At 44.0% G+C, this 15943-nt stretch overlaps 2 protein-coding genes and 1 pseudogene across 2 annotated transcripts in view; 1 reads left to right on the top strand and 2 right to left on the bottom strand.

The window, feature by feature from the left end:
- AS3MT (arsenite methyltransferase) overlaps window positions 1-15943 on the bottom strand; it is a 74822-nt gene that overhangs the window by 52940 nt on the left and 5939 nt on the right. The window lies entirely within an intron of this gene.
- The window catches only part of BORCS7 (BLOC-1 related complex subunit 7), a 20191-nt gene continuing 6008 nt past the window's right edge, over window positions 1761-15943 (bottom strand). The window contains exons 2-5 of the mRNA XM_006166388.3: window positions 4325-4387; window positions 4191-4234; window positions 2835-2855; window positions 1761-2058 (exon numbers count right to left, since the gene is read on the bottom strand). Of these exons, the coding sequence (XP_006166450.1) occupies window positions 2007-2058; window positions 2835-2855; window positions 4191-4234; window positions 4325-4387 (180 nt within the window). The 3' untranslated portion in view covers window positions 1761-2006. The remainder of the gene's footprint in view (window positions 2059-2834; window positions 2856-4190; window positions 4235-4324; window positions 4388-15943) is intronic.
- The window catches only part of LOC114005668 (stAR-related lipid transfer protein 4 pseudogene), an 8037-nt pseudogene continuing 1233 nt past the window's right edge, over window positions 9140-15943 (top strand).

Genomic DNA, 15943 nt, shown 5'->3' with positions numbered 1-15943 from the left:
CGGCTTGAAAAACATGCCAGGTGCATGTGTTTATGTGCCCAAAATCCCCAAAGGAAGGCGAGAGCAAGGGATTGCATGTGACCATTCCAGTGGGGATTGCCTTCTCACTTCCCTTTCTACCTTTCCAAAAAGCATATATGCTGTCAATTTTTTTTTTAAAGAATTATTTATTTAATTCCATTTGTTATTATTTTTTAATTTGATGAGAAAGAAAGGGAAAGGGAGGAAGCAAGACACCAGGTCCAGGACTGGAACCAGTCGGTCATGTGGGAATCCAGTGCCTTTTAGCCACTACACCACCTGCCGGCCCACCCTCTGTCAAATTTTTTAAAAGTTTAAACTAATGGTCTTTCTTTATTTCATTTTAGGTTTTTCCAATAGGGTGTAAGCACTTGCCAGAGGAGACAGGGAGGAGCAAAGTGAGAAATCACTCCACAGGGGCATAGCCACACGGCAATCTCTTCTCCTCCATTCTCCTCTCAGGACTTTGGGCTCACAAGCACAAGCACCTGGTGTGATTTTTCAAGTGCCAAGTCTGGGACTCAAACCATAGCCGGTCATGTGGAAATCCAGTGCCTTAATCACCATGTCATCTCCTGGCCCCAGTGGCCTTTCTCTTTGAAGGTAAACTGAGCCTGTTTACATTTAATAATATTACAGGGATAATAAATGTTCATAGAGTCCATGCATAAGCAAATGCCTTTCAGATCATTCATACCTACTTCCTCTTGTTACTGTACGTAAATGTGCAGATGTATAACGAGCAACAATGTAATCTGAGGTGCTCAGTTAACTTGATGATATGCCATGTGAATTAGACTGACTCGTCTGCTTTTTCTTCCAGTGAAAATAGTACTTTCTTATGCAAAGATTTCTCTCAGTTCTTCAAACAGGACAGGATAAAGTCCCTTCTTAAATTTAAATTTAAATATATACAGTTAGGTTTGACAAAAGACCTGATGTGAATGTCATTTAACAAGAAGAATCCAAAGAACTTAAGTAAATATCTACAAACATTAAGGTTTTCACCACGGCACAATCCTAACCCGCAATCGCTATAGCAGTTCAACTGTCTTCACATCTGGCAGTAACATGCGAGGGAATGTGCTGATGAGCAAAATTACAAAAGGAACCCAAGGTCACTTAATCAAAAGCCACGGCAACAGTGGAACCCTGGGAATGCAGGTCAAGGCAAGAGGCTGCAGCTGGGCACATACGATACCATCTGCCTAATTTTCACTTAGAAATTTGCTACAACAAATACAGTATCTCCTCTGAGTTACTAGAAAACAATGAGTATCATCTATTGCTACTCCGTGACCACGAATCTGAAGTATTTTCTAAATGGATGATTAAAAGAAAAAGGTCTGTAGAAAGAACACTTTTTAAAATTATTTTATTTTTATTTATTTTTCATTTGATCAGAGAGGGACAGAGAGAGAGAAAGCCGCCAGGTCCAAAACTCGAATCACAGTCAGCCAGGAGGGAGTCTAGCGCCCTTAACCATCATGCCACATGCCAGCCTCTAGAAAGAACACTAAAGTGTGGTTGGGTTTTTCCACCACTGTGTGAGATACGCCTCCCTTGAACCTTACTGTATCAGCACAGTAGCAGGTGAAGTGAGGGGGAAAAGGCAGGGAAGAAAACACTAATCATTCTCACTTGTTCACAATAAAAGCTCTATTAGTGAATTTAAAATATTAGTCGGTATTTGGACAGTAAGACTCCTTACATTAAAAGTTCCATGGTGAAAACTAAGATATACTTAATTTTGCTTTAATATCAAATTAAACAGAGCAACTTAAAAATTCAGTAAGAGCATGAGTTAGTCTGATTCAAGAATTGCTTCTAAAATTCGACCTCCTAGCTTCTCTTTAGGAATGTAACTCTTCTGTAGATTAACTTTTAGAGGAAAATACGGAAAATCAAACCCACAGCACAATGGTTAAGATATTTCTTCCTCAGCATCAGGCAAAAAAAGTGCTATTGTCCTCTTACATGCTGCTCTATTTCAACAGATGATTCAACTGGTCCTGTAGGTCTGATGACTGTTCAACGCTAGAAATTAAAATAACAGGTTTATCTGTAAAGAGCAATAAAGACATCTCTATGTATAAATTATTTATATTTTAATGCATAAATACTGCTGCAACTAAATCAAAAAAAATTTTTTTTTTGGAGAGATTTTCACTGTAGGGCACGTGCGCTCGCCAGACAGACAGAGAGAGACATAGAGACAGAAAGCGAGAAATCACCCCCCAGGGGGGATGGTCACACCGCAATCCCTTCTCCATTCTCCTCTCGGGATCTTGGGCACGCACGCACACGCGCCCGGCGTGAGTTTTAAGCCACTGGGTCCGGGACACGAACCGGTCGACTACGTGGGAGTCCAGCGACATAGCCATTACGCTAACTGCTGGTTCCCTAAATCAAAATTTTTAACCGTTCACTTGGAATCCAGAAGTGTTTAAGGTATGAAGAAAGCCAATCAGTAGTACAAGCAACATTGCCAGGTATAACTTTAACCCACTTAAGAAAACAAGGATATTGAATGACTTTCCACATTTACGGTACTAATATTACCAATGTCAACGGTTTTCTACTCCTTAAGTTTGGCCCCCCACCCTATAATTTTAGAATGCTTTTACTAGTAGTCAATCGAGTTACTGCGTGCTTCTGAAATACAGTGTGTTCTTTAAATTCCAAACTATCCCAGAGCACATCAATTTAAGGGCATATGACAACCAGAGTTTGCAGGAATCCTGGGCCCAGCAGGGTAATTCCCCAGCCCGTTTCAGTTGGTTCTCCACTCCCCTGCCTTTGGAGTTACTTACTTCTTCTGAATAGCTTCTTGCCTAAACCAGAAAAGGAAAGGAAAATAAACATAAGAAAACCCAGTGAATTAGTAGAAGCTATTTATGGCCAGATACATATAGGCAAAACAAAGCCCTAGCTTACATTACATTCTGTATTTCTTATCTTATCCTAAGATTGTGCTATTGAACAGGATTTCCTGGTCTAAGTGCAGACCTGCTGAAAATGTGGATTCGAAACCTAACGAAGTAATGATACTTTCCCAGAATGAGGGATGTGGCCTAACAAACTAGTGATACCACGCACAGCTCAAATTTAGGCTGGGTATGTGAAGTAGAATGGTCATACCTAATGCATACATACCCCAAAAATGAATATGACAAGCATTAGCTATTTAAATATCAAGAGCTAAATTCCCAATCATATATCTTAAATAGGCACCTAACTATAATATCAACTACATAAAATATAACGTGAAATAAGACGTAAAACAAATTACGATTTTATCCACGAGTGTACTAAAGCAGCAGTCCCTGTATCTCACTCTGCTAGGTGATTTATATGTCGCTGTCTTCCCTGTGGACACGAGTTAGTTACACATGACCCCTATGATAACAGACACCCCAGGAGAGAACTTAGACACACTCGGGCTGCAAATACTGATTAAGTGACTCCTTGGTGCCACCGTGCTGCCATGGTCTTGGCATGGGTCCAATCCTTAAGGGGTTTAGAATTTTTCCAGTTGAGAAGCCCTTAAATTAACACATGGGGGACCAGCAAGAGGTATAATGCTTATGTCGCTGGACTCCCATGTAGTTGACTGTGGTTCAAGTATCAGATGTGGCGACTTAATATTCACGCCAGGTGTGTGTGCGTGCATGACCAAGATCCCAGCATGGCCATCCCCTGAAGGGTGCTTTCTTGCTTTCTGTCTGTCTCTCTGAGTGCATGTGCCCTATGGCAAAAATCTCTCTCTAAAAAACAAAAACAAAATTAACACATGGAAGTCCATAAAAGGTCACCCCTGCTCCTGATCGCTCCCTCGACCCTAACTTCTGTAGTCTCAAGCATCTCTACCACAAGAGGCAGCCAACCTTGACCAACCCCACTTTTTTCCCCACTTATGTCTTCCACAAGAGCGACAGACAGCCCTCAGGTTCAAGCAGATCCAGGATGTACATCCAGAGCCCTCCTCTATGGCCTCCAGCATTGTGCTGTCAGCACCCCTGCTGCCTGTGCCACTGCGGCTGCGCTGACCAACCCCACCTTTACTCCCACTCCTGCCTCACAGGAAAACAGGCTGGACCCTAAGGCAATGAGAGCCAAGGATGAGGATAAGACTTTGCAAAAGTAGCTGCTGGACAGGGCATACTCACTGGTATTGAAGATGTGTTGTTATTATAGCCATTTTCCTTAAACTCTGCATTAAAAAAGAGAGAGAAGCAGAACATTCTACTTTCTTGTGGCCAAACTATTTGTATAAAACCCAAATCATAAAAGAGCTCCTTACGTCTTCTGAGTGCAAGATGGCATCTTCCTGTAGGACCATGTTTCGCGCTGCCTGACCTAGCAGCTGGAAGATAAAAATAAAATGGTAATCATCAAAATCCCCGAACTTCCTGTAATCTTCTCTCTGCAGCTGTTCCACCACTATCCTCTCTCCCTGCCACTCCTCTACCCTATTCAACCACAAACACTCCAAACGTAATTGAGGATAATTTCCCATTGTTCGTGTTGAGCGTTCATTTCATTGGCACCATGGCAGTTCTGGCATGGGCTCGACATCTGTTCCAAAAGCCACCCCCTAAGAAAGCGAGTGCTCTGTAACTGCTGAGCCCTCTGGGCAGCCTTCTAACCAAGTGCTGAGAGAAAGTCTGCAGAAAAATCTTTGGCTCCACAAATCCAGTGCGAGAACCTAACTTCTGATTATAAGGCAGGTTTGAGACTCAGGGTGGTTTGAGAGGAATAAGGAAATAGAGTTCAGGTAGAGCTGAAGAAGACAGAAGGAATGTAGGTGTTTAGAAATGGAATGAGGTGGGTCAGTAGGTGGTATGCAGGTTAAGGCACAGGACTCCCTCATAGCCTACTACAGTTCAAGTCCCAGACCTGGTGGCTTGCTTTCTCACTTTCCCTCGCTCTCTCTCTGGTTAATAATAACAATAATAATAATAAATAAAATTATTCTTAAAAGAAACAAGGAAGAAAGAAAGAGAAAGAGAGAAAGAAAGAAAGAAAGGGAATGAGGAGCCAGCAGGTGGTGTAGTGGTTAAGGCACTGAACTCCCACATGGTCGACCATGTGGGAGTCCAGTGTTTGAGTCCTGGACCCAGCAGCTTGAAACTCATGCCAGGCATGTGTGTGCATGCCCAAGATCCCAAGAGGAGAATAGAGAATGGACTGTAGTGTAGCCATCCTCTCCCCCCAGGGGTGATTTCTTGCTTTCTGTGTCTCTGTCTCTCTCTGTCCCTCATGTAAGTGCACATGCTCTGTGGCAAAAATCTATAAAAAAAGGGAGGGGGGGAATGGAATGAGAGGGCCAGCTTCCTGGCCTAGTGGTTAAGGGAGCTGAATCCCACCTGACAAACCATGCTTCAAATCCCAACCCTGGGCACTTGATAAACACACCACATGTGCACATATGCCAAAATTCAACAGGGTGGAGAAATGGAGAAGGGACTGTGGCGTGACCATGCCCCCTTGGGGGTGCTTTTTCTGTCTCCCTCTGTGATTCTCTAGCAAATGTACATGCCTACTGGCAAATCGAAAGAAAAGAAAAAAAGAAACAGAAAGGAAGAGGAATGGAATGGAATAGAATACAGTAGAATCAGAGTGAGGGAAAAAGGCATGGGAAGAAACGTGAGGCTTACAGTAGGAAACCACCACATCAAAGATGGCAAGATAGCCAGAGAGAAGGAAGGAGAAATGCAGAGGCAGATTTTAACGTGCACACAGGTAACTGGGCCCTGAGACCAAGAGAGAAGCCGAGCTCAGATTCAGCTGTGGCCTGTGGTCAAGGCACATCTGACTGAGTTAGCACTGAGAGGCCAGCAGAGATCAACAGATTTGTGCCTTACTCCGCACCCTGCTCCTGCGCCTGGCAGACGTCAGCCATGTAACAGGAGCGACTGCAAGTATATCCTCCAGCCCCCTCCCACTGGTCAGGGATATGTTCTGGTGAAAGGGGGGCTGACGACTTCAACTGCTACAGTTGCAGATTCCTTCTCCCGTGGCAACTGTTATTTATTGGTTTGTGTGTTTGTGTGCGTGTGTGGTGTTACAATCCTCCTGCTTCAGCTTCCCAAGGAGCTGGGACCAAAAGGCATGTGCCACACTACTCAACTTTTTAGGGTGTGCTGGGAATCAAACCAGGGTTCATATGCGGCCTCAGCCCTCGGAGCAGCAGTGTCCAGCACATGCTGTCACAGCTGGGCCTGATTTAAGTTTTAAAATTAATAAAGTTTAATTTGCATCTAAAGTCAAAATAGTAAGGCATTCCATCCCTTTAACTTCCTTTCCCTGTTCTGTCTCCTCCAGGCATAACTGTTTTCATTAGTTTCTGGTTTCATCTTTCCACTGTTCCTTTTTAAAAAATTATTTATTTAAATTTTATTCTTTTTTTTTTTTTTTGAGAGATTTTCACTGTAGGGCGCGTGCGCTCGCCAGACAGACAGAGAGAGACATAGAGACAGAAAGCGAGAAATCACCCCCCAGGGGGGATGGTCACGCCACAATCCCTTCTCCTCCATTCTCCTCTCGGGATCTTGGGCACGCACGCACACGCACCCGGCGTGAGTTTTAAGCCACCGGGTCCGGGACACGACCCGCGGTCGACTATGTGGGAGTCCAGCAACATAGCCATTACGTAACTGCTGGTTCCCATTCATTATTATTTTTTAATTTGCTATAGGGCACATGCACTCATGAGAGAGAAAGAGAAAGTGAGAAAGCAAACCACCAGGTCCAGGACACGAACCACGATTAGCCATCTGGGAGTCCAGCACCTTAACCACCAAACCATCTGCAGGCCCCTCCACTGTTCTTTTTTAACACAATGGACACATACATTTATTCTCCCCCTACACTTTCCTACTTAAAATGCAACATACTATATGCAGTTTTCCACATCTTATTATATTTTACTCCACAATACATATGTTTCTGAGGTCTGCAACAATATAGCACTGCTCTTTTTACAAAATGCAAAGTAACACACTATATAGATGTACTTTAAGATTATTCGGCCAGCCTGATGGTGCAGTGGTTAAGGCAGCTGGATGCCACACGGCCAACTGCGCAGTTTGAGCCTTGGACCCAGCAGCTTGAAAGAACACTTCAATCCTCTAGCACTCCAGCCTTTCTTTTCCACCTGGTCTTCCAAAACCTCCCATCCTGGAACCCAAGATACCATGAACTTTCACACTCCACGTGTGCCTGCTTCTTGAACCGAGTTGAGAGTAGATAGACTCCCTTCACTCTTGGTTATCCAGTGAGAGCTACCTCCATAGCTTTTTCCAAACAAGAAACAGCACATTAGGTCCTGGGTGGTTAATATTGCCTCTCTAGTCAGAGTGCAAGAACCGCAGCTTAGCCTGTTCCCAAGGCTCCCTTCACACCAGCAGGATCTCCCTCAAGGTCACTGTCACTCTGTCACTAATGGTCGCACATGAGCCCATCTCCCTGCAGTTCCCCTATCAGCATTCCTAATTGACTTCATCGCTACTAAGGCCATTTCATTACAAGCAGGGTGCCTTTTTGTTATTGTGGCTGATGCAACTGTTTTGTGAAGCCATGCGTGGAACCCTGACATACCAGAAAGCAGAAAAAAAGTTACATGTAGAGAATTTTCATCTACATCCTTCACTCCAAAGAGTGCTCATACAAACCAAATTTTCTAGCTTTCTCATTAGACTTATGTCCCTTTTTTCCCAAAGAGAGATAATATCACAATATTCTTTAAGCACTCTCCCCATACTTCTTTGATGTAGGAACCAGACCAGCTACAATTTATTCTCTCTTCCTTTTATTCAAGGGAGAGGGGAGAGCTGGCTAGTTTGGCCTGGTCCTCGCTTTTATCACAGAGGAAATAAAGAAAGGAAGAAAGAAAAAAGGTGCCCTAAAGTGGATAAGAGTGCTGCTAAACTGAATGCTGATACAGATTCTGTCTTGGTCTTCTAAGTATCATATCTTATAGAAATGTATTTTTCTTTTAGTTTTTGCAGTAAGGCACAAGTACTTGCCAGAGAAACAGATAGAGAAAAAGAGAGAAAGGGAAAGTGAGAAATCAGTCTCCAGGTCCAGGACACGAACCACGATTAGCCATCTGGGAGTCCAGCACCTTAACCACCAAACCATCTGCAGGCCCCTCCACTGTTCTTTTTTAACACAATGGACACATACATTTATTCTCCCCCTACACTTTCCTACTTAAAATGCAACATACTATATGCAGTTTTCCACATCTTATTATATTTTACTCCACAATACATATGTTTCTGAGGTCTGCAACAATATAGCACTGCTCTTTTTACAAAATGCAAAGTAACACACTATATAGATGTACTTTAAGATTATTCGGCCAGCCTGATGGTGCAGTGGTTAAGGCAGCTGGATGCCACACGGCCAACTGCGCAGTTTGAGCCTTGGACCCAGCAGCTTGAAAGAACACTCCTGGGGCCTGCAGGTGGTATGGTGGTTGAGGCGCTGGACTCACATGGCCAACTGGGTATGAGTCCCAGACCTGGTGGCTTGCTTCCTCTTTTCCTATCTTTCTCTCTGGTGTGCACATGTGCCCAAAATCCCAAAAGGAGAAATAGAAGAGAAGGGATTGCAGTATAACCATCCTCCATGGGGGATGCTTTTTCACTTCCCTTCTCTCTCTCTCTCTAGCAACCTTCAACTAGTCCTCTGCTGTTCGACTTTAAGGCATATCTAATCTTTTGCCATTGTAAGCGGTGCTACAATATACGTATCTTTGCCTCTTTTGCCAGCATATCTTTGAGTCAGACTCACTGAACTGTGATTGCTGAGGTTTTACTTTGGCTACGTGTTGCCAAAGTTCCTTCCTGAGGGGTGCACCATTTCACATTCCTATCAACGATGAGGAAAGTGCCTGCTGCTCCCCGAAACCATGTTTAAGGGGTAAACTTCAAAACCCTAGAGATGGGGATGGCGACGGACAAACTACAGTACAATCAAGCCCCAACATACAAACCTTTGGGGGACAACCGACCACAGCCCACCAATACCAAACTCCAAACCATGAACCTTTGAGGGACAAACCACTATCCACACTGTGACACCATTTGACTGACACTGAGTGATTACAATGTGCCAGCATCTGGAGAAGGTAATAATGGGGCCCACAATCTGGAGGGGTTACAAAGAGCACAGGGGCCCACTGGTGGCACAGCGGTAGTGCAGTACTCCACAATGCTGGACCCTGGAAGTTCCTGGGTTCACATCCCGAGGCTTCTCTGCATCAGGTGTGCGAGCCCGAGATCCAGGCTGGCTGAGGCTGGATCATGGTGTGAAGACTACGTTGGGGGTACCTATTACTCCCTTCCTCTCTCTCTCATGGAAGAAATACCTTTTTTAAAAAAGAGAACACAGACATTAAAATATTAGGTCACTGGGAAAGACATGACATATTTTTCTATGCAAAAACGAGTTATGACTTTCCTGATGACCCAATACCTTGTGGTAAGTGTTGGTGGGGAAACACTGGGTCTTCTATGGGTACAGAAGAGGATGGGGGGGGGCGCCGCAGGAGGCGTGGTAGTTAAGGGTAGTGGACTCCCACGTGGCTGACTGGAGTTCGAGTCCTGGACCTGGCAGCTTGCTTTTTCACTGTCTCTCTGTCCCTCTCTGTTGAAATTTTAAATAAATAACTGAACAAGATTTAAAAAAACATTTTTTTAAATTAAAACTATCTTAAAAAAAAAAAGAGGACAGGGAAGTCTAACTCATTATAGGGACAGGTATTCAGGGAGGACTTTAAAAAAATGATTTTTTTAAAGAAGTTTTTGCTTTATGACTCATGTGCTTGCTGGAGAGAGCAAGACAGAGAGAGGAAAAGTGAGAAATCCCCTCCAGAGGAGATGGCCATGCCACAATCCCTTCCTCCATTCTCCTCCTGGGATCTTGGGTATGCATACACACATGCCGGTGTGATTTTCAAGCCACCAGGCCCAAGACTTGAACTGTGGTCAGCCATGTGAGAGGAGTCCAGCAACATAACCACTACACCATCTGCTGATCTAAAAAAAAAAAAAAAAAAGTGACTTCTAAGCTGAGCTCTAAAGGTTAGGATTTAACTCACTGACAGTTTTACAGAAAAGTGACATGATCATATGTACTATTATAGAAGTGTGATAGCAAAATGGAATAGAGGAAAAACTGAAGGCAAACAGACTGGTTAGGACACTGAAATACTCCAGGTGGTCTGAATACAGAAGAGGTGGTGGAGGGGGAGAATCTGACAGACATTCAGAAAATAAATATGATGGGACTATGACCGCCCAAATGCAGGCCTGTTATAATATAAGGCCAAGACCTTCTCCTGGTGCTATACGGGTTGACATTCTGTATCATATTCTTTCTTGCTTGCTTTTTTCTTCAATTTATTATAGGGTGTGTGTGCTCACTAAAGAAAACGAGAGCAAAAGTGAGAAAGCACACCCGAGGGGAGATGGCCACACTGCAATCCTGTCTCCTCCGTTTTCCTCTTGGGAACTCGGGCATGCAGGCACATGCAGCCAATGTGTTCCTCAAGCTGCCGGGTCCAGGATTCAAACAGCATGACCAGCCACGTGGGATCCGGCTGCATCAACCACCACACCACTAGCTGGCCCTCGGCACCATTTTCTGACACATATCATTTAAGATGGTCTGTTCTGCTTTCTTTCAAATGGAACATCTTGAATACACCTGTAAAACAATCTGAGCACAGAATCTTTTTCGATTTCTACAAATTTTTCTCCCAGGCTTTAACCATCGTCTTGCTCATAATTAAATAGCAGTTTGTCTCAGCTACTCATCTTCAACAAGTGTTTCCGATGTTCAAGGCAGTTTTCATAGCAGTACCAATCCTCCCATTTTATTCTCTCCTATTTCATCATCTTCCATATTATTTCATTAAATTATATAGTTGCAACCGCAAGCGTGTCATATTCACAGTTTCAAGAAAAAATACAATGGACCCTCACTGAACACACAACTCAGATGTAGAAGCAACACACGTGTGCAAGAGAGCAGCCTATCAGGGACAAGCACTCACTGTGCTGTGGGCAGAAAGTGTATTTCGGTTCACTTTGTGCTCAGCCATACTGTCCTTGCATTTCTTGAGCACATTCCCATCTCAAGGCCTTTGCTTCCTCTATTTGAACTCTCTGCTTCCCTCACTTCAATCAACTGTGCTCCAATGTTACCTTTCCAGAAGCCCCTCCCTGAACACCTAGTTTAAAGTAATCCCTTTCTTCACTATCTATCCCCAGATTTCTTTTTCGGCATGGCATTTACCACCACCTGATTTTTTGTTTGTTTCTTTCATTTGCTTATTCTCTTGTCTCTTCAATAAAAACTGTAAGTTTCGGACCAGCAGTTAGATAATGGCTATGTCGCTGGACTCCCATGTGGTTGACTGCAGTTCAAGTCCTGGACCTGGTGGCTTAAACTCACGCCGGGTGCATGTGCGTGCGTGCCCAAGATCCCAAGAGAATGGAGGAGAAGGGACTGTGGTATGGTCATCCCTCCTGGGGGGTGATTTCTCGCTTTCTGTCTCTCTGTCTCTCTCTGTCTTTCTGGCGAGCGCATGCGCCCTATAGCGAAAACCTCTCAAAAAAAAAAAAAAAAAAAAAAACTGTAAGCTTGTTAAATATGGGGACTTAGACTTCTTTATCCCTTATACCTTAGAGAGTTTCTGACACATCAGCAAACACTCAAAAAATATTAGTGCTGCCCCATGGCAGAGTGGTTAGGGGAGCCAAATACCACACAGTCAACCACGCAGTGCAAATCCCAACCCCAGAGCCTTAAAAAACAGGCTAGGCTTGTGAGCCTGCAGGCCCCAAATCCCAACAGAATGGAGAAATGAAGAAGGACCATGATATGACCACACCCTATTGAAGATGCTTTCTCTTCTCTCCCCTTTCTCTCTCTCCCTCTGAGGGAGCATGCATGCCCTCTGGCAAATTTTTAAAAAAGGGGGGACCAGCAATTGGTATAATGGTTACATTGCTAGACTCCCATGTAGTCGACTGCAGTTCAAGTCCCAGACCTGGTTGGTGGCTTGAAACTCACACCAGGTACATGTGTGTGTGCGCCCCAACTCTCGAGACAAGAATAGAGGAAAAAGGACTGCGGCGTGACTATCCCCCCCCGGGGGGTAATTTCTCATCTTCTGTCTCTCTGTCTTGCACTTTAGCAAAAAAATCCCTCTTTAAAAAAAAGTTTGTTAAATAAATGCTGTGGAATGAGTGTTTTTATGTATGGAAATTGTCAACTATTCAAACAAAATAGCTACGTGGGGACTGCTGGAGGAGCAATGCTCTACAGGATAAGAGGGATTGAAAATCTACAAGAGACTAATAATCTCATGGCCTAGAAAGGAAATGGCAAAGTATACAGATAGCTATAGGAAAAGGCCATATACATGTTATGGGTGCCACATAAGAGATTCAAGTAAAAAGATAAAGTTCAGAGAATGGAACGATGATGTCAAGCCCGTCCCAGATACTCGGATGATTTCTGTTTAAACCCACAGCATTTACTGAGCACTCAATCTAAACTGATTACAAAAGCCCATGTGAAAAATATGCAAGGAGGAGGAAGAGAGAGGAGCAAGCCATGTTAGAGCAGTCAGTGGTGGCTCAGTGGCTTTTTAGCCACTTAATCCAGCTAATAGCACATAAAAGACAGTATCCAAGAGTGTGAGCCTAGAACCAGTATGCCTGATTGAACCCCAGCTACACATCTTCCTAGCTAGGCATGATCTTGGACAACTTAAATTCCTCTCTAGATTCTGTGTGTGAAAAAAAGTACCAGGGCTAGCAGGTGATGCAGTGGCTGGGATGCTAGACTCCCATATGGCTGACCCCGGTTCGAGTCCTAGACATGGCAGCTTGAAAATCACACCAGGCATGTGTGCATATGCCCAAAGTCCCAGGAGGAGAAAGGAAGAGAAGATATTGTGGTTTGGCTATCCCCCGGGAAGTGATTTCTCACTTTCCCTCTCACTGTCTCTCTGTCTCTTTCCTCTCCAGTGAGCACATGTGCCTTGTAGCAAAAACCTTTAAAAAAAAAAAAAAACGGACCAGCATTTGGTATAATGGCTATGTCACTGGACTCCCATGTAGTCGACCGCAGTTCAAGTCCCGAACCCGGTGGCTTAAACTCAAGCCAGGCGCTTCTGCGTGTGTGCCCAAGATCCCAAGAGAAGAATGGAAGAGAGGGGATTGCGACATGGCCATCCCCCTGTGGGGGTAATTTCTCGCTTTCTGTCTCTCTGTCTTTCTGGTGAGCACACATGCCCTATAGCAAAAAAAGTAAATAAATAAAACAAAAAACAAAAACCTCTCCAACAATAATAAAAAAGGTACCTCTTGGGACCAGCAGTTAGCGTAACGGCTATGTCGCTGGACTCCCACGTAGTCAACAGCGATTCGAGTTCCGGACCCGGTGGCTTAAACTCACACTGGGCGCGTGTACGTGCGTGCCCAAGATCCTGAGAGGAGAATGGAGGAGAAGGGATTGTGGTGTGGCCATCCCCCCTTGGGGGTGATTTCTCACTTTCTGTCTCTCTCTGTCCCTCTCTGTCTGTCTGGTGAGCGCATACGCCCTATAGCAAAAACAAACAAACAAACAAAAAAAACAAAAAAAACTCTCCAAAAAAAAAGGTACCTCTTTTATTAGTGACTGTAAAGCCTTAATGAATTTAAAAAGACAGTAGTGTCTTTCAGTCAATGCTCGATAAATGTAAGCTTTATTATGGCATGTTCATTACATACTGGTTGTCAACTGTGAACATCATCTTTTTTTTTTTTTTTATGTTATTATTCTTCTTCAATTTTGGCCAGAGACAGACAGACAGAGAGACAGGGAGAGTGATAAAGCCACCAGATTTGGGACTTGAATAGTGGTCAGCCATGTGAGAACCCACATCTCAACCACCATGCCACCTGCCAACCCCATTATTTTTTAGTTTTTTGCTAGTGTGCTCACTGGAGAGAGACAGAGAAAATTCACCCCCCAGGAGAAATGGCCACACCACAATCCCATCTCCTCTTGGGATTTTGGGCACACACACATACATGCCCTACATGGACTCAGACCACAGAATCAGCCATAGGAGAATCAGTGCTTCAACTACCATGCTACCTGCTGACCCACCATCTATTATTTTAACTTGATATTTATGCCCTGTCTATCACCAAAAACATTCAAGACAATGTATTCTAAAGTGTATGTGTGTGCACACGAACACAGACATTTTTTAACAAACAGAATCTGAAAGTCTTAAAAAGGAGAAGAACGTAAATATGGCTGCCATTCAAACTGGTATGGGGGCCCAGTAGGTGGTGTGGAGGTTAAAGTGGCTGGATCCCACACCCAACTGTGTGGTTTGAGTCCTGGGCCCACTGGACTGAAAACTTGCCAAATGTATGTGCCTGCATTAACCAATCCCTAAAAAAAGAATGGATGATAGGATTGTGGTGTGACCATCCCCCTGGAGGGTGCTTTCCCACTTTCCCTCTCTTTCTCTATTTCTCTCTGATGAGTGCGCACACCTTACAGCAAAAATTTAAAACAGAAACAAAAGCAAAAACGAGGCCAGCAGATGGTGTGGAAGTTAAGGCAAGCTAGATTTCCCATGGGGGCTGTGCGATTTGAGTACCTGAGGCTACCACTGTGGAAACTACAGGTGCATGTCCCTGCATGCCCCAAATCCCAAGACTAGAATGGAGAAGGGACTGCAGTGTGGCCATTCCCCCAGGGGATGCTCGCTCACTTTCCCTCTCTCTACCTCTGTCTAGCACATGCACTCAATAGCAAAAAAATAAAAAAGTATTTATATAAAAAAAAATATTTGGGGGCCAGCAGGTGGTGTGGTGAAGGCGCTGAACACTCCCCCATAGCCAACCACAGTTTGAGTCCCCGACCTGGTAGCTTGCTTTCTCACTTTCCCTCTTTCTCTCTCTGATCCAATGAAATGAATGAACACATAATATGACATAAATCTTTAAAATATATATATATATATATATTTCTAGGGGCCAGCAAGTGGCATAGTGGTTCAGGTGGACTCCCATGACACGGCCAACCGTGGTTTGAGTCCTGGACCTGGTGGCTTGAAAATCACACTGGGTATGTGTGCATGTGTGCCCAAAATCCTGAGAGAAGAATGGAGAAGGGTCCTTGGTGTCCCTATCCCCTCTAGGGGATGATTTCTCACTTTCTGTCTCTCTCCAGCAAGCACAAGCACTCTATGGCAAAAACTTAAAAAATTAAATTTAAAAAAATTTTCTTTTTGAAAAACAAAAATCAAGGCTGGCAGATGGTATAGTGGTTATGTCACTGGACTCTCAAATGGCTGAATGTGGTTCGAGTCCTGGGCCCAGTAACTTGAAACTCACGTTGGGTTTGCATGCATGCATGCCCAAGATCCCAAAAGGAAAGTGAAGGAGAAGGGACTGTAGCGTGGCCATCCCCACTGGGAGGTAATCTTGCTTTCTGTCTCTTTGTTCTCTGTGGCGAGCACACACGCTCTATAGCAAAAATCTCTTAAAAAAAAAAAAAAAAGTTGTAACTGCTAGGAAAAACAAGTGGAAAATCAAAAACCCTTACTGAAGATGGATAGCTAAGAGAAACTTCTATTGCTTTAATTATGAGCAAGTCCAGGGGAAAGTCATTTTACAGGGATATTCAAGGTGTTGTTCCATTCTAGAGAAGCCAAAACTATCCTACATGATGTATTCTGCATATGGTTGGTTTATCAAAGTAAATGAAAGATATGTTTTCAGGGCTGACAGGTGGCATGGTGGTTAAGGACGCTGGACTCCCACATGGCCAATCACGGTTTATGTCCCAGACCTGGTGGCTTGCTTTCTCGTTCTCTCTTTCTCTGTCTCTCTTT

The sequence above is a fragment of the Tupaia chinensis genome, unplaced genomic scaffold (assembly GCF_000334495.1).
Source record: "Tupaia chinensis unplaced genomic scaffold, TupChi_1.0 Scaffold144255_1, whole genome shotgun sequence".
NCBI lineage: Eukaryota > Metazoa > Chordata > Mammalia > Scandentia > Tupaiidae > Tupaia > Tupaia belangeri.
Note: the sequence above shows the minus strand (reverse complement) of the source record. Positions and strands in the feature narration are given on the sequence as shown.